This window comes from Triturus cristatus, chromosome 1_1, assembly GCF_964204655.1.
Source record: "Triturus cristatus chromosome 1_1, aTriCri1.1, whole genome shotgun sequence".
NCBI lineage: Eukaryota > Metazoa > Chordata > Amphibia > Caudata > Salamandridae > Triturus > Triturus cristatus.
This window is the reverse complement of record NC_140579.1, coordinates 390,555,117-390,573,616: the sequence shown is the minus strand read 5'-3', so window position 1 is coordinate 390,573,616 and position 18,500 is coordinate 390,555,117. Positions and strand designations below refer to the sequence as shown.

The 18,500-nt window shown below is 44.8% G+C and overlaps 1 protein-coding gene across 1 annotated transcript in view; it reads left to right on the top strand.

Annotated features, from left to right (window-relative positions):
• The window catches only part of LOC146870289 (uncharacterized), a 112,926-nt gene that overhangs the window by 46,252 nt on the left and 48,174 nt on the right, over positions 1–18,500 (top strand). The window contains 7 exon segments of the mRNA XM_085642461.1: positions 5,273–5,980; positions 9,463–9,767; positions 12,674–12,760; positions 13,154–13,228; positions 13,888–13,932; positions 17,166–17,184; positions 17,816–18,499. Of these exon segments, the coding sequence (XP_085498587.1) occupies positions 5,273–5,980; positions 9,463–9,767; positions 12,674–12,760; positions 13,154–13,228; positions 13,888–13,932; positions 17,166–17,184; positions 17,816–18,499 (1,923 nt within the window).

The following is an 18,500-nucleotide window of genomic DNA, read 5'->3' as shown; positions in this document are numbered from 1 at the left end:
GGGAGACGAAGTATGATTAAGTCACAGATTGGATCTGTTTAAATTCATATCATTAAATGTGCAACCTAGTCATGCGGGATATATACGCAGCACCAGTTATTGATATATACAAAAATAAGACCAAGGAACAGTCCCCTTTTTCAGTGAGACGTGACAATATAGCTTGAGATGGAGTAGAAGCGTATAGATATTATTAGAGGTGAATTGCCTTCTGAAGCTTACCGCTATCTATCGTATCTCTCAGATTGACATCTTGTGAATGGACGTTATACTTCTTGGTTGTAAAGACAAGTTGAGAGAACATGAGCCACTAATTATACTGACCTATTGTGATTCATTTGGGGAGAATCTCATTAGTAGGTAACTTTAGACTCTCAATTATTTGATAGATTATCGACTGGGCGTGGATTAATTTATTGAGATAACACCAACTCTAAGATTGTTGTTACCTAACTACACTGAAATATACTGATGCGTTGTGAATAAATAGTAGGATTAAAATATAAACAGTTCTCTGGTGTCCTCGGTGTTAGATATGCCCATGGTCCCCTTTAGGTAACATAATTTCATTTTAATAAAAAATATGTACCGTCAATCAGAACAGTTTGTCACCTTAGGATAACTTGTTTACCTGTTAAGAATTGATGAGTCTAAATGGTAGACTTATTCAAGTGAGATTACTGAATAAACAACCAAAAGAATTATGTTAGATGTTCCAATTAAAAATAATTTTTGATTATATAATAACAATATGTTCTGATGAACATGCATATGTGCTTTACTAGTAGAAAAAGTATATATTGTCTTGAGGAATATTCAAATGCACATTAAAAGTCTAAAATATATTGTTCATCTATAGATATACGATCAGTCCAAACACTACTGTGAAGGTTGATTTGGAGCCACCTTTACTGCAAACAAAAGTCACAACGATTCCAGCAAGGTATGGACAAAGGGGCTAAAATACTATTGTCTCTCCTGAGTATTACGGATGAGCCTCTTGAGATGACATAAATAATTGATGTCAAGAAATTAAAAATATATGCAAACATAATAAGATCACTTGAACTAACAGTGTTGTGTATATTATAAAATGATGCACTGAAGGGTTTTGCTCTCTCCCATGTTGGTCACTACGTGAATATTATGTATATTGTAGAATGGCTTCCCAATGTCTAAATCATTTTCAAAAAGATAATAAATTATTTCTACATGTGATTCCTAGTTATAGAAGGTAACCTTAATGTGAAACTGTTTTTTATACTATTTGCTAAAAATGTTTATTTTTTGTTTTTAACATGTACATATTGTAAGTAGTGTCTTTTGTAAATTGCTTCTATCCCTGAAGAGTCCCATGAGGGATGAAACGCGTTGGCAAGGCAAAGCAATTGTGTGGTGATTTTTAACAATTAATGGAATACGAATTTGTAATAAAAGATTTCTACGACTACAATCAAGAGATACGACTGTGTGACCTTTTTGCTTGGGAAGCTTTTCATTGCTTTATATACTGTATTTATTCATTAGAACAAGCTACACTATGGCAGCTACATAAAGGTAAAATATTAGACTCGGTGCGGGGTTAATTTTGTGTTTGGGTTCCCAGGTACTGCAGTTCCTTGTCACTCGTGGGGTCCAGATGCCACAGCTTCGCTGGGGACTCAAAATGGCCGTCGAGAGATCAGGAAATCCGCTTCTGGGGCCGCAGGGACTTCGAACTCCGGCGGGAGCGGTGAAGTTTGCAACCGTTGATTGAGGTTATTGGTGCCTGCCAAGCAGGGGAGTCACTCCTTGACTCCAAGGGAGATTCTTCAGTCTTCCAGAGATAGTGGACACCCACTTCCCTTTTTCCAGTTTCGCGCCAGAGCAGGGGCAGGTAGCCCCTGAACCGGTTTGAGCTGGCATATGCACAGAGGAGCCTACTGCTCCCCCAGTGCAGGACTTCAAAGCACTCTAGGAGTGCCCCCACCCAGCTACAATACACTAAATCCTGTCTGGGAGGTGGTGACACCTCCCTGTGACAGGATGCCTTTTGTTGGGCTACCTCCACTGCGAGTTTTGGTCAGCAGCAGGAGGGCAGCCCAGTGTCTGTGCTGGTGGCATCCATTTTGTGATGCCAGGGCTCTAGGCGATTTCTACCGTTTAGTACAGTGGGTACATGTCATCCCCTCTAGAAGGGTGGGATCATACTCCCACACCAGCTACTGGTGTGGGGGTATGATTCCAAGTTGTTTGACACCAAACACGACATGTTTTGATGCAGTCATTCCAAAGTTGGCATTTACCGCGAGGTTATAATGCACTTAAGAGTATATGGTTTAACCACATCCACAAACAGCAGCAGAGAATAGACTCTGCCAGCTGCAGAGGGTTCCTGCTCATGCAGAAGCACCCCCTCACATAGTAAACCAAGCACCCTGCCCTCAGGATTGATAGGGCCTGCAATAGGGGTGGCTGATAGGTTTATATGTGTGTGTATGGTGAGATATAGGAACCTATACCTCAGTGAGGAGTGCTAACACTACCTCACACAGGCTGCAGTAGCAGGCCTGTGGTGTCAGATTGAGAATGCTTCCCAGGGGTGGCATAATACATGCTGCAGCCCCTGGTAGGCCTGTGAAGTACCAATGCCCTAGGTACCTAAGGTACCATATACTAGGGGCTCATAAGGTACCACAGTATCCAATCACTAGTGCATCTCATATGCTCACCAAGTTGTTTAGAGAGATCAGTGAGACTGGGGCCCTGATTAGAAGGGACCCAGCCAGAAACCAGTGTATACATCAGGAAAAAAAGTGGCGGCAACATAAGTGCAGATCCTACTCTCCTACTCCTTCCCCTACAATGCTCACCTGGCATGACGTCATGCCGTAACTTCTCCACTAGTGAGCAGTGTGTGCACGCGTACATGATGTGCCTGCTATCACTGCAGTCCGGAAAAATCATGGACCGCCTGTGCCAGGGCACACAACAGAGCCCGATAGAGACCATTTCGAGGCCTCTTTTAAGAACTGCCCGTGCTCAGCACCGGTGAGTCCCGGCCCACTTAAAGCCCTGAGTATGGGGTTTGTAAAATTGCAGAAAAGCAAGAGGGAGGAGTAAGTGGTTTGTAACAAATGGAAGTAATGCAGGAGGGAGAGTAAGTGGTTTGTAGAAAAAAGGGAATAAAGCAAGAGGGCGAGTAGGGGATTTCTGAACAAAGGATCGGGTTTAAGTGAGGGAAACTCTCCCCTCCCCCCTACTTCCTCCCACCTAGAGCAAAAAACCATCTGAAGAAAGGAATATTTCAACAAGAAACGCTTTTGTGTCAACCTGGTGAAACCTATTCTTGATTTAAAAAAAAAAAAAAAAAAAGTATTGTTAACATGAAAAACATTTGGTCAGAACCCCTTCCTTTCAGTTGGTAATTCATCCAAACACATACACCTGCCAGTAATATCCCGCGCCCCAACATCACACACTTGTTGGCAGGATCCCGAGTAGAGAAGCATCACAAGCTTTGCTGATAACACCTTTGTTCCTTTTGGCTAGATAATCATTATTCTGTCAGGATAGGCAAAGGTTTAGCACCAGATTAACATCCCTGAGGCAGGAGTGATGCAGAGCCAGGGGTCGAGACAGATGGTGTCCTCATCAATTTGTAAAGCCGGGGATGTTCCTGCGCTTCGTTTACTGGGAAGTGACCTGCGGCAATGACCGACTGAAACTTACTGACCATTGTGTAGGAAAAGTCCACTTACAAGAGAAAATTTAGCACATACTTTGTTCTTTTCCATACACCTGTGTAACTATCTCATACAAGCAGAACCAGCTGCTTGTCAGTACCCTCTCTCCATGCCTGTTGGATAAGATCGGAAGAGAATTTCAAAAGGCTTGGGATCCCCCAAAATCTCCTATAATCCCCCATGCCATCAACTTCAAGGAACCTTCCATTACCAGTGGGTGTCGCCTCCCTCGACAATCTGTCGGCACTGATCTGAACTGGTTTAGAGCCACTGGGATTCCTCATGATCGCTTCCGTAGCACAAGAGAAACCACGCTTCGGATCTCCAAATAGGAGTCACTGCAATCAGATTGGCTAGCTGATGTCTCACCTGAGTGGCCAATGGCTATCATCGACAATAAGGAGAAGGCATCTCTCGGAGCGCCATTCTAATTCAACATGAAGACCTTCATGGCTTTGGACTGGGATCCAGATGCCTATTGAAGTATTCAGGGAGAGTAGTATGAAGCGTAGGTGGAAGACCGCTTGAAAACACGCACTCTAATGGAGTGCTTCACACAAAAGAAGAAAGTAGTGCTTGAAAGCAGCGATGCCAGTCGGAGACATTTTAAACGGGCAATGCTCGATGGGAGGGACAAACACAAGATTGAAAAGCTAGGACACGAACAAATAAGAAGCCGGCAAACAAGATTGACAAGGAAAGCCAAATAATGGATGCAATGGGCAGGCTCCAAGCCTCTATGATTTTGGCAAGCCACGATATGCTCTGCAACAGAAAGGCCATTTTCTGTCTAGTAAGCTTGACCTAAAAAGAGAGAGGGTCGCTTAACATTGCACTGAACTGCGAAGAAAGAGGAGGAGGAGACTTCACAAGAGTTGATGGAGTGTAGAATGGACTGATTGGTTGACTGTTACTGTCTATTTCCCTCTGTTCATAGGAGATGTAATATTTGTTTGGTTTGATATGTTAACTTGGCCACAGCTTCTGAGCAATAAATTAAAGTTTATTCGTAAACCTCTCCTGCGGTCCTGACATAAGTTGGTTAGTGGCTTGCATTTAATCCTGGTAAGGGAAAATCATCTCTTAAAATGAAGTCTAGGTTGTCATAGACCATCTTTTTTCACCTGTCCGTTAATGCGTTCCTTGAAACAGAATCTGTTCTGCAATCTGCTTGCTTGTGTGTGTTCCTTTATTCTGTCACAGCTCTTTTATCCTTTGCCCTCCGTTCCTTTATCTCTGCCTCTGTATTGCTGCTGTCCTTCACTATGTTTATTGCCTTTTGTCTATTCCTTTTTTTTTTTTTGGTAAAACATTTTTTAATGAGAAAGAACAAACATCAGCAATACAATGACATCACAGAGGGAGCAATACGATAGGCATCAGCGGTACAGTAGGTAAATTACAGAAGCCTTTTGTCTATTTCTTTTTCTCACATTGCTGCTTTTTTACTGCTTGTTCTCTCTTAAAGAAGTCTTCGAATCTCTACAAATCTGCCTGACACTCTTTGTTTTTTTTTTGTATTTTTTTGTATTGCTTCTGTTTGGCAGTGATGACGAGTGCGCAGAAACCTCTGCAGTCAGTGCCCCGTCCATGCATCTGCAGTACAACAGCGACACTGAAGCTGACGAGAGCCTTCTGAAGCCCGATAGTTCCATAAAGCCCCGTCGTAATGCATCCCTATCATCCACGACAGACAGGCCTAGTCCGAGTGCGGTGAAGGCGCATCCCAGTCTACGAGTGGAAGGCTTGAATGTGGGCAAAGGCGCAGTGGCGGGCAGACATAGTGGTGAGGCCTTAGAGCAGCGGTCCTCACATTATCACTCGGACAGTGATACTGACGTAGATGAAGAGGAAGAAGTGAAAGCCAATGGAAGTAATGGTGGCCAGAAAACTGCAGCTCAGCTCCATGTAGACAGTGACACAGATGTGGAGGAGGAGCCAAACGCAGTTGCTAGTGGGGATAACCTTCCCTCCAAGGAAGAGCACCAGAATCTGGGCAGTGGAGCAGCAGCAGTATGCAATCAGACGGCGGCTGAGCTCCACCTGGACAGTGACACCGACGTGGAAGACGATGGGGACACCACAGCGAAAGCGGCAATGCCTGTCTCGGACCTGGGCAGTGATACAGATGTGGAAGTGGATACAGATGGCCTTCATGGCGTTGAGTTTCTTGGGGGCAGTAGTGCTGCAGCCAGACAGGATAACGACACTGATGCACAAGAGGACGTGACCTCTTCCAGCAGGGGCGGCCTTAGGCATGTGCAAGCTGTGCACCTGCACAGGGCCACCAAACCCCAGGGGCCACCACGAGGAATCGGATACAATACATATTCGTGGCGGCCCCTGGCAGGGATTTGGCGCATGAACGACTGAGGTGTGCTAAATCTAATGTGATGCACGCTGAATGGTTGTTCTTATACTCCTTTCCTTTCTAACCCAGTCTCGTCTTTGTGTGGGGTCGGCCTTGTTTCGGGCTCTTCTGGTAGGTCTTGAGCTTGTTTAGAACTTTTTTCCAGGAGAATCGAGCTTGTTTTAAAAGTCCAGATCTGGCACATCCGGAGGCTCGCATGCGCGCGCATGCGCAGTGCCCGCGAGTCCTGCAGCGAAGGGGTTACAGAAGCACCATGCATCACTGGCGGCAGGAGGGGTGGCAGCACCCGTGCCCGGCGTGCAGTGAGCAGCACCGAGACCGGCCGAGGCATGCACCGGCGCGCCTAGAGACCCTGGGCAAGAAAGGCCGCCTTGCAGAGGATAACATGCCAGTGTGCAACCTTTGGTGCCAGCTGCGAGGTGAGCAGCCCGAGGGTCAGGGCATGGGGAGGGGGAGTGAGGAGGTCAGCGTGTGCCACTGCAGAGTGAACCCGAGGGAAGGTGAGCCATTGGATGAGGGTGTGGGGAGCCCTGGGGAGGAGGGCAGATCAGGCATAGGAATGTATCCCAGCCCGTGCGGGTGAGGAGCCGGGGGCGTGGGGAAGGTTGGGTGAGGATGTTATTGTAGATGGTGTGTGCTTTGGGTCTGGGTGGAGGTAAGCCATGTGAGGTGGCGAGCTGGAGGTATTCTGGTGGTCATGGGAAGGGAGGGCATGATGAATCGTGAGAGAGAGCCTCTCTCTCACGATTCATCTCTGAGAGGGCGCGGGTCGGAGAGGTGGTCACTGTGCGCCAGGGGTAGGGAGTGGTACAGATCGGCGCTGTATGTTGAGGGAAATGTGAGTGCAGGGGCGGTGTTTACTTGTGGCTGAGGGGAGGCATGGTGACTTTTGGAGGTATAACTTGGGAGGCACGGTCGTATTGGGGGGCAAGAGGAGAGCAGGGTACGAGGTGTTAGACGTAATGTTAAGGATTCATTAAAATGATTACAATTACTTATCAACAATCATGAAAACAGAGTATGAAGCTGATACTTGTGATCTAATGACATGAAATGCAAGCACCTATGGATGGACGCCTGGAATAGGATGGCAGTGCCTACCCATGTTAACTCAATCTAATGCCCTTTTGCAGAGACCTTGGTAGGAGACTGGCTTCTTGATCATTTCTTTAATTACATTCCAGTGCTTGTCATGTGACTAGCAGAGAAAACTAGTTTAACTAGTCCTCAGTTTGCAATTGGTGAAGCAGCCTTCTCTGTCCATACTAGGGGCATAGTTACCATTGGTTCAGCAAGTACAGTGGTACTGAGACCCAAAACCCTCAGGGGCCCATTGAACCCTGATAATTGCTATATTCTACTTCCTGAGCAGCAGCCAAAGGGGCCATTTTCCTTGCTTATGCCACGGCCCATGGGGTCGTTGGTACGCTGTGCTAGTGATTCGTACGTCTGCTTGAAAGTTGTCTCCTGACTGGATGTTCCTTGCACATTCATTTTGCTTCAGTGAACCTCTAGTGCCTTTTCATAGCCTTAGAACTCACTGTAATTAATCCTTGTTTAATAGGTGCTCTGTAAAGCGAGCAGAACTGGTTGCTGGAATATGGCACTATACAAGAAACCTTAATTAAATATATTGTATTTTGTCTTTTGACAATGTGGTAAAGTGGACGAGTCTTTGGTTACCTGTAGGCTGTCTTCAGGATCAGTTAGTGACGTACTGAGACAGGTCTCTGTGTGCCATGATTTCAAGGTAGCTTACTCTCTTCCTGCTAAGGTCACTTCCCAAATAGATCATGAACTATTCTCCAGGCTCTACTGTTCTCAGTGGACTGATAAAACAGATCTTGAATGCCAAGTCACATGATCTACCCTATAGTTTTATAACACTCTTCAAATAAACCTTCCATATGTGGCTAGTCCTCTTAATGTGTCATACATGTAGCTGGAAGGGTAATTACTGTCAATCAGTCAGGGTTTGTAAAGCTCAGCTGCTTCACACATAAGGGTCTCGAGGCGGTGTGGGATTCATGCTGCTGGATCATGCTGCTTGTTGGTTGAACAGCGAGGTCTTGTGGTCCTTCCTGAACTGCTGGAGCGATGGTGAGGCTCTGAGGTGCAGGGGGAGGGTTTTCAGGTCTTCACTGCCAGGTGGGAGAAGTAGCGGCCTCCACTGTTTTATCAGCGGCAGCATTGGGTGGCTGCTACGGAGATGGTTCTGGAACATATTTTCCTGGTAGGTTGGTGGAAATTCACTCGTTCATTAAGGTATGCTGGTCCTTCATTGTGTAGTCCAGGGAAGACATGGCTTGGCAGTTCAGGCTGGACTGTTTCCATGAGGCACAGGGTCAAGGCTGATTTGCATATGGCCATGTCTGAACTGGGGTGGTGTGGTGAGCAAAAAAACGATGGATTTAGGCCCAGATCTCTGTACTGGGGTGAATGTATGACATTGTTCTGCATTCTGTCCATCAACTGTTGTTTTTGCAAGAAAATAAAAATGACACATCAAAATCTTTCAGCAGCTACCACTGCTGACTGTCTTCTTTTTTTCCCTACCCACTGCTAGCCTCGCCCGCTGCATTGCAAGCAAAATGAAGAGAATTCGAGTACACAAATCTGGTTATTCGAAACGAAAGAGAAAGGTGGCTCAGCAGGCTTTCGTAGTGTCACAGGAAGGATCAATCCTGAACTTTATCACCCAAGGGAAACCTAAAGATGGAGAATCCTCTGGCCAGAGTACTGCTGATGCACTAGGTAAAACAGGCGCTGACGACCATAAAGAAGAACAAAAAAAATGATGATATCCATGAGCAGAATGATACTCATGAGCAGACCAATGAAAATGAACAAGGTGACTCTGAAATTGATACAAACATGCAGCAATTACCAACCCAGGATGAGGATTATTACAAAAGACCCTCAGAGAAACTGAAACATCATTAATCGGTCCATCAACATCCTGGCATTCTGAAGGAGGTTCAGAGTTTACAGACGGATGATGCTGGTATTGAAAAGGAAGCCAAAGAGCAAGACCATGTTACAGACCCGTGTTCTGAATATGATTTATGTGATTGGAGGGATCCTACTTTGTGGCCGAACTCTCTTATGGACGCGCAACGTGTTTTTCTTGTTGAAAGGGGTCCCTCCAGAGACCCAGATTCTAAAACAAAGTATCCAAGTGATGAGCACTCAAAAAGTAAACGTCGCTTTTCTGTTACCATGTTACTGGTCATCTAACGCCTTTTCTGGACGTTTTATTAAAACACCTTCCTGAGCTCCGCTCCGCCCGGACCCCCTCTTCCGGGGCCCCCTACCTGCGCTCCCTGCACAGGGCCACCATGAGCCTAGAGCCGCCCCTGCTTCCAGGAAGGCTGAGAGTACCAGCCGTCCGCCTGCACTGGACAGCGACACTGATGTGGAAGAGGAGTCCTCGACTCCAGACAAAGCCACAGCCCATCAACCAAGTGCGCAGGACAGTGACACCGATGTTGAAGAGATGGTGGGCACAAGCAGTAAACAGATTAAGAAAAAAGGTGCTACGATAATTGGCAAGACGAGGACCACTGACGTTCTGGAATCCGAGCCACCCCAGGGTGAGGATGATGAAGATATAGATGTAGATGAGCCTACTGAGCAGACAGTGAAGAATGAGAGCGACACCGAAGCAGAAGGTAATTGCAGAAAAAAGTTACAAAAGTAATTTTGTGTTCTGTCCTCTGATCTTTTTTTTAACAGCGTTGCACAGTTCTCTGCTGTTTTTATGTGGTCTTTACCCCAACGATATTTTCCATAATTCTTTCCCCATGGCTACCTAGCCCGTCAGGCGATCTTACCTGAACGTCTGAGAATCGAGCTGGAAACCCTGTATCTGCTGCTGCACATACTAAATATTTCATCTGTGTTGAATCATGCACTGCAATGATGGACTGGGAGCCCTGGCAGGGTGGGCTGGTGTACAGGAATGAAGCACAGTCCGATATGATCACAGTCCAATCGTGCGCAGTTTCTCATAGTAGAAACTCTCACCCCTCCTCCGTTGTGTTTAGTGGCCAAAAGGACATGGGTTAGCAGCTTTCATTGGGCAGGTGTCTATCCAGCTGCAGCACCTGGCCTAACTGGATTAACTTCTGGGTGGGCATGAAGAATGAACTATCCTACCACCCAAAGAGCTGGAGACTCTAGAAAGCGACAAAAGAATGGAAGGGCATCGCTGGAGGCGAAAGCTGGAAACGTGCTTACCTGATCGTAATGAGTCTGGTGCCTAAACATATATAAAGATATGTGTTATTTTTATAAATTGGTGTGGATCTCCTTCTTGAGTCGTGTGCATCATTTATTGATTCTGTGTATGCAACAAATGTCTAACATTCCCCTCTGATAAGCCTTAATCTGCTCGACCACACTACCCCCTAGCAGAGCACTGTGGGATTGCTAGAGCAAGCCCCTGTCCACTCATAAGGGAATACCTGGACTCTGCGCAGTGTGCCTCTTTTTGGTATACCATATAAAGAGTTGGCTTCCTACAATGGGGTATTGCTATAGACAGAGAAGAGTCAGGAGCATAAGTAAAGTAATGCACACGTGTGGAGGGTTCTACAGTCCTACCTTGCTGCCAGTATCCCTGAATCAGTATGCAGCTTTGCATGTTCTCCAATCCTGTGCAGCCTAGGTACGTGGGCCCATGCTACTTCTCAGCTACCGCCTTCTGTGTGCTCCTATGCGATCATAGTTGGGCATATGCGGCTCGCTGATCTCCTAGCACTGTAGACAGAATTGTTTTACAGCTGAAATGTGTGGAAATGATGCCTGTTTCAAACATATTACATGGTATGGAGGGCAGTCTTCAGGCTGTCAGTAGACCTTTCTCACTGTCTGGGTCCTGTGTAGATTCCAAGCTAGCCAACTCCCTGTTAAAGGACCAGGTGCATAGGTTGTTTCCTGGTATATCAGGACAGGACCTCGCAGGCCAATTGATAAGCACATGAGGCTGGACAGCTGAACAAGGATGGACTAAGATCAGAGTAGTGCACGAATGAACAGATGATAATAATATGGATTGGCACAAGACCTCCTGGTATAGTGCCAACAAGCCAACAGAGGCTGTGAACAAGACCAAGCCAGGTAAACAAGGGTCTCTGGCAGCTACACTGGGAAGTGAAATGCTTAGTCTTTTAATGCTGATTGATGGTGCTACAGATACTACACAGGAAGAAAAAAACAAGAGAAGATATTTGTAGACGGACAACTTGTCGCATTCGGATAAATCAAGTTTTGAATGAAGTGTTTTCCAGAATGCTGCTTTTTGAGCAAGATATGCAAAACAAATTGCAAGTTAAGAGGAAAGGGTTTGCTAGGTGCAGATAGAGAAAATACTGGAATAGTAGACAAAGTGAAAATCAAGGGCCTCAGATGGTGAGGTTACTATGGAAGTAGAAACGTGCACGTAGCACCCAGCACACTGTGAAAAACGTCAGGGTGCAGCAAGACCAGGAATAATAAAATTTGTAGCTACAAGGAAGCGATGGAACGGAGAAAAGAAACCCATAAGGATGGCTAGTTACAAGCTCAGGAACTATATACAGCTGGGAGCAGAGTTATGGATAAGAGGTACAGTGGGACATTCTACAGCAGTGGTTCCCAACCTGTGGTCCAGGGACCCCTGGGGGTCCATTGAGCCTCCTCAGTGGGTCCGCGACTAATTAAATAATATTAAGAGATTATAAAGTGTATATAAATAAAGAAGCTAAATGTATAATTGAGAATTTTAAAATGTACTGTAAACGTATAGGAATTTGAAATTGGAGACAAAATTAAATTTGTGTCCTCCGATTGATTTGGAGGAGCAGTGCAGGTGCATTAAACTGTATATAGTATGGACGATGAGTGGCCTCAATTTAATTCAGAAAAGCTACAACATTCATGTTAAAATTAAACTTTAGATTGTTTTTATTTATTTATATGTGTTTGCGAATTAAATCAAATGTGTCATCATTTGTATATTTGTTTGAATGTTTTTGTCTGTATTCTTTGTGTATTGTTTTGCGGTTCAAATCATCAACAGTGTTTAGGCTGGGGACCTCGGCTAGCCATCATGATTCAGTTGGGGGGAGGCGGATTCCAATAATTATTTCGAGAGGGGGGTGGGCTCAAGTTCCAGTAAGGATTGATTAGAGGTCCCCAAATGTCAAAAGGTTTAGAACCACTGTTCTACAGAACAGACAGTTAATCGAGCCACAGTAGGTGCACAGATGAAAACCGTTAAAGTGTGGCCCGTGAACAGCCAGCAACCAGCCTCAAGTGTCAGACATTCATCCCCTGCCCTGTTCTTGCTTATTCTGTAACATATGAGCTTTTAATGTATTTGTTTTGGCCTTAAAAAGTCTTGTCGGAAACAGATCTCAACTTGGAAGTAGCTTTATTTCTGATCTGTTTTACTTTATTATGCAACGGTCTTGTACTTGCACTGTAAAGACAGCTTGCTAAAACAGATATCGGCTGTATGCTCATCTTTCTAAAATGATTCATTGGATTCCTGACCGTTTGTCAGGGCCTCTCTCACTGCCATCCTCTCTTCCAGATAGCGCCAGCACCATGGCCCTGGAGGCCACACAGTGTTATCTGGATGCTGCAGCAGGTGAGGTCGGGGATGAACATTCTTCTGCGGGTAGATCTGACCCTATGCTACCAAAAATTATGCTTTTGACAGTTTTATTTCTGCCAATCATTTTGTTGCTCCTATAGGTTAGATTTTAACGCAGTTTCTGTTAAAATGGATAGTTCTTTATGTGCATCTTAAAGTGGTGGTGGTGGTGGCTGCCTAAGGGTGGTGGGGGCTGCCTATGGGTGGTGGGGGCTGCCTATGGGGGGTGGTGGCGGCTGCCTATGGGGGGTGGTGGCGGCTGCCTATGGGGGGTGGTGGCGGCTGCCTATGGGTGGCATCTGGTCTGTTAGAGCAGTAAATTGCAAACTGTGCTAATCAGCCTCAGTTCTACAACTTTGAAGACTGGTACATGTGGTTTAACCCCCCTGCTCACTTCTCTTTCTTGCTGGATGGCAGAGAATGGTGTCGAGACGGAAGCCACACAGGCCTTTGTCTTCAAGTATCCCCCGGTGAAGCCAGCTGCCTTTAAAAGTAAGTTCAGGTGCACTCTTGCTGGTGTGCTGCTGGGATCAGGGTTGCCAGACTACCAGGCAGTGAGCTTGCTGATTGAATTCTCTGAGAACCAGGGTTTGTAAATGGCTGGAGTGACTCATTTTGGCAAACCTTTCTAACTAGCCAGAAGCAAGCAGGTCGGAGGTTCATCTAGCAATGACGTTAGAAATGAATGCCTTGTACTATGCATTCAAACATGTTGAAAATTATTACATTTAAAAGAAAGAAATGAACTATATAGGATGCAGCTCTGAGCAATCTCTCTTTGTACTATTGGAGGGAAAGTGATCTGATGACTCCCTGGCCAGCACATTTCACAGTGGGATGAAGGTGGTGTGGATCTCAGTAACTGTCTGAAATGAGAGCAGGAGGGCCGAGTTCTGCTTAGCACAAGGCTTCATCATTAGTGGAACCACCCAGGAGCCCATGATGCGTGTCATGGACCAGTTTGGGAATGGAGGTTGAAACAGACCTGAGAGGAGATGACCGTGGATTAGAGGGAAGGGCTTTGAAAATTGGTTTGGTAAAAAGATTTCCTTCCAGCTGGAAAAGGCATTGCTACTAGAAATTCTAAAGTGGTACTGGATGGCTGTTGTTGCCTGTGCTCTCTGTCTGACCTTTCTGTCTGTTTTCCATAGAGCCATCAGTGCCCAGCCCAGGAGGTAGTGCTTTGCCCATGCCAGGTAAGTCTTGTCCAATGGGAATAACATTTATCGTGCCAGGTAGCTGCATTTGTGGAGATCCTTTTCTGTTGCTGCACATTATTATTATTTTTTTGCTGCTCATCTGTCTTTCATTTCACGCAATCTAGATTGTTTTTCTTCCTGGTCTGCCTCTTTCTTTAAAGCGTTAAGTCAGAATTTGACTACTTTAATACTCCTTCAAGTTTCGTTTTGGAGTGCGGGAACTCTGAACACTGGATACCTTTCTATAACAGAGCCACATCCCCAACCTTCCCTATGCCCACATTGGAGATTTCTGTAGTGTCTTCAGCTTAGCCAGTAACCCATCAACCATCCGCAATCTGGTGTAAGCACTGGCCTTCAGTAGGAAGACCCCTCTACTCTTTAGTGGGCTCTTTCTTGCAAGGAACTAAGGGAGGCACTTTTAATTCAGGCTATACTCTTTATGTTCAGAGAGGATCTCTTGTAAGCTAAGTGTTTAGTCTTTTGTTCTTAACTTAAGCATTAGAGGTCTTGTTTTCAGGGATTGGAAGAAGTATTGCATACATTCAACCTGCTTGAACTGTTCAACTTTTGCATCTGAGCAATTAAATGTTTCCTTTTTGGAAATGCTGTTCCTATTCTTAAAAGAAAGGGAATTGTTCATAGATGTGATCTTGCTTGTAAAGGTGTTAACCCTGCAGATGAAAGGTGCGACGACAGTGAGGGAAACTGTCTTCTCTCTCCTCTTGTATACTCAAGGAGGGCTGTTGGCACATATTGCACTTGGGTGTATGTAACTGTCCTGATACTGCACTCTTTGCTTTTCTGTTGAAGCATTATAACCCACTTGTGCTGATTTGATCACATTTTAGGCAACGTTCAGCTGTTCCTTTTTTTTCGATGTCCGCCGTTATCAAAGAGACCCTGAATAGCTGACATAAAAAAGCCAGAATAGTGAAAGCTCGTCAATAATGGGATTGTACTCTAAGCTGGTTCGTTCTTTATTCTTTTGCAGGAGCATTTCACAAAATGAAGGATGTAGCCATCCATTATATCAACAAGTCCTTTATTACATACAAGCAAAAAAGCCAGCCATTTTCTTTCCTTCTCATCTGAACTTCTTCAGGGCCAGTATTTATGTTTTAATGTGCTTTACTAGTATCGTACTTTGGGCTTGTATATCTACGAACCACTGTACAGGGTCAAATACAACTGATAGGAGAGATAGCTAGGTTGTGGGTGGTTAAAATATTGTGATGTAGTGTTCTGTAAAGAGGTGTGGCTTTAATGCTTTCCTAAATTGAAGACCCTTTGGGTCGTCCTGATGAATACAGAGAAGTTGTTCCAGATCCTGGATGCATAGATAGAAAAGGTCTACCGCTTTGCTTTCCCTTGTTTACACTTGGTATGTAATCTGATGGTGTCCTGGCTTTGGGTCTGCCGAGAACCACCAGAGGTGGTGAGCATATTTGCAAAATAAGTGGGGTTGCTGGTCGTGATGGCTTTGTAAATGATGCAGCTGGTTTTGAAGATGGTGTGGGCAGGAAAGGGGAACCAGTAGAGTTCCATGAGGACGGTGGTGTTGTGATCATAATTCTTCAGTCTTCTGGATGAGACCTGCTGCGATGTGTAGAATGCACCTAAGGGGTGCCAGTGTCAAGTCTGGTAGGCAATAGAGCAGGAAGTTGCCACCATACAGGTGCGAGAGTACAAGGGCTTGAACAGCAGTTCTGACGTTACGGTCTGGAGAAAATTGTTTCACTTCCTTTAGGGTAGAGACCTGGCACCAGTCCGTCTATGATTTTTATGTCGATCTGTTCCTTGACCGTGAGGTTGGTGTCTAAGGTGAATCCAAGTGACTTGACATTCGGTGAAGTGCAGCTCTGAAACCATCAAGGTTCATGCCAGTAAGCCAGGGTTGTACGGTAACTTGCCCCTCGCAAATAAATGAAATTGCGTCTTGGTTGGATTAAGCTTCAAATAGGAGCTGTGCATCCCGATCTGGATGATATGCTAGCAGTTTTTAAGGCACTGGATGTGTGAAGTAGATGAAACTTTCTAGCGGTGAATCATGAGCATATTAGTGAACTTTGATGCTGTTATCCCAGAGTAGAGCATTTGGCAGTAAATCCCTCCGTTGTGCTGTACAGTGTCTGTGTACCTTAAAACATGCATTTGACGACAAGTATTGGTCAGAACTCTGGTCAGTCCAGCAGTGACTATAGGAGACCCGTGTAATGCTAAGTTTAGCTGCTCCTTTTTTTTTTTTTTAGATGTCCTCTTATCTTACTATATCATTCTTACAGCTCTCATTTTTAGATTTCCTCCTGTCTCGCGGTATTGTTATTTTCAGCTTTGAATAGCCAATGGCACAGAAACTTTCGACAACCAGCCAAAATAGTAAAAGCTGCTGCAAATTGTTGCTTGGAAAGGTCCATACTTATTCCTGCGCTTTCCATCTCTGGTAACAAGACCTGAACAGCAGCATTTTTAAGAAAGGTTTTAGTTGAATTTTTTACTTTGTGTATGACGGCTTTGATTATCTGACAGTGTTTGGGCATATTTTGAATTGTTTTACTGAAGATTATAGACAAGATTGAGACAGTTACCAACTCTGTTGACTACCACAAACAACATTACTTTCACGATCAATCCCAGGTTGCATCAGTTACAGTCCTGACGTTTAACTACCAAAGACTGCAAAGTTTATTTATATATTAAAGTTGGGCCATTTCTCAAGACCGCTTCAAAGTAGAAGTATTCGGTATGGTTTTTTTCTACATTGGCATAACACAGACTAATAGGATTCCCGCTTAAACCTGTATTCACCTTGGAGGTGTGGGGTAGATGAGACCCATTGTACCTTATTTAGTTGATCACAAACCTAGTTTCAAGCAGCACAGTTTGCAGAGAGCAGATCCTTTTTATCATAGTAAGGTGGTGCTGTAGATCATAGATTATTGTATATTGTGGAGTTCACTGAGACTAAAACCCAAAGCAAATATGTAATTAGGACAGTTAGATCTAGACCGCACACTATAAATTTGTTTTTACTCATAAAACATTCTTAAACTTTCAGACACAGAGAGCGATTTGTCATATTCTTAAACCTTTTGGCCAAGTTTCAAAACCAGGATTATAACCCAGGTTTCCGTGTTCCATGTTCTGCAACTGAACCACTCGGCCAATTTGTTTCAATATGAGCAGTGACTGTTACTAGCACTTTGTTGTCCCTTTTCTGCACACGTGAGTACCGACATCTAAACAAAAGTTTCTTGAAGTGCTTTTTATTTTTATTTTCCTTTTTCTTTCTGGTCGACATTTTTGTTTTACCCTCTTTTGTTTTTTAGGTGATGGTTAATCTTTCTTTTTGAATGCTTATTTTGTGTTCGTTAGGACCTTCCACCACCACTGATCTGTGGTGTTAAGACTACCCCTCTGAACATCCTCAGTCTCTTAGTCTGGACACCAGATCTGGCAGTGGATAAATTCTGTTTGAGTATTATCACTCTTGTTAAGTATTACTGCCAGTCATAAGACGCCACTCTCCTCATCTGAGCAGTGCTACAGGTTCATTCTTTTAGTTGAGAAAAGGTAAAGCCGCCTCAGGTTCCATATATATAATTCATAGACAGAAGATCAATATCGATGACACATAAATAAATATATCTGCCAGGAATTGTAAATATCCTCTGCCTGAAGGTAGTCATTGAAAGAGTTTAAAAAAAAAAAAGTTGTCAGTTTTACTGTTTTTCCTGGTTAGTTTGTCTTTTATCTAACATTTCAGTCTTGACCAGTTGTGTTTTTTCCCAAAGTCCATTTGATAGCAGAAGTATGGGGCCTCGTTTGCCAGCTCATCAACCCACATCTCTTTTCCCCCACAGTCTGCACCTCTTCAGAGAGAGGATTTCTCAGATGATGAGCACTTCGCAGTGGCTGAGACCCAGTCGTTTCTCAGGGGGCCGGACCTCAGTGACCTCAATTTAGAAAATGAACCAACTAAAGCTTTCTTTGTGGGAGGCGGAAACAGGCCACATAGCCCCTCTACGTCTACACAGAAGACGGCTGGCAGTATGAAAAGCGCAGCAAGTAATGACAAACAAATCGCACATTCCACAGAAGTGGAGAAAGAAGACAAGGAGGCAGCAACTCTTGCAGAAGCAGAGACGCAGCTTTTTTTTAGTCACAACGTAGAAGCAGCACCAGGCAAATCTGTTAAGCCCCCCGAAGACCCCTCTCAGGATGAGACACAGCCCATAGCACTTTATCTGGGCCTTCAAGCTGCCCATAATCAGCCTACTGAAGACTGCACTTCTAGCCCTATCCAGAGGGTGACCCAACCCCTGCTTATCCGTGAGGCTCCGCAATGGCAGCAGTCCCCAATACAGCATAGGGCCACTATCAAAGGCAATTCCCACACTAACCAAGATATGTCAGCAGTGAACCCCATTAAGGGTCCTGCCCCTTCCATGGTGAAGCCGGTCACTTTCTGTGCAGATAGTGCCTCTCTCCTGGAAAGTCAGGAGCCCAAGAAACAGTCTGTGGAAGCAGGCCAACCAGACAAATCCACTCAGCATCTGTCTGTT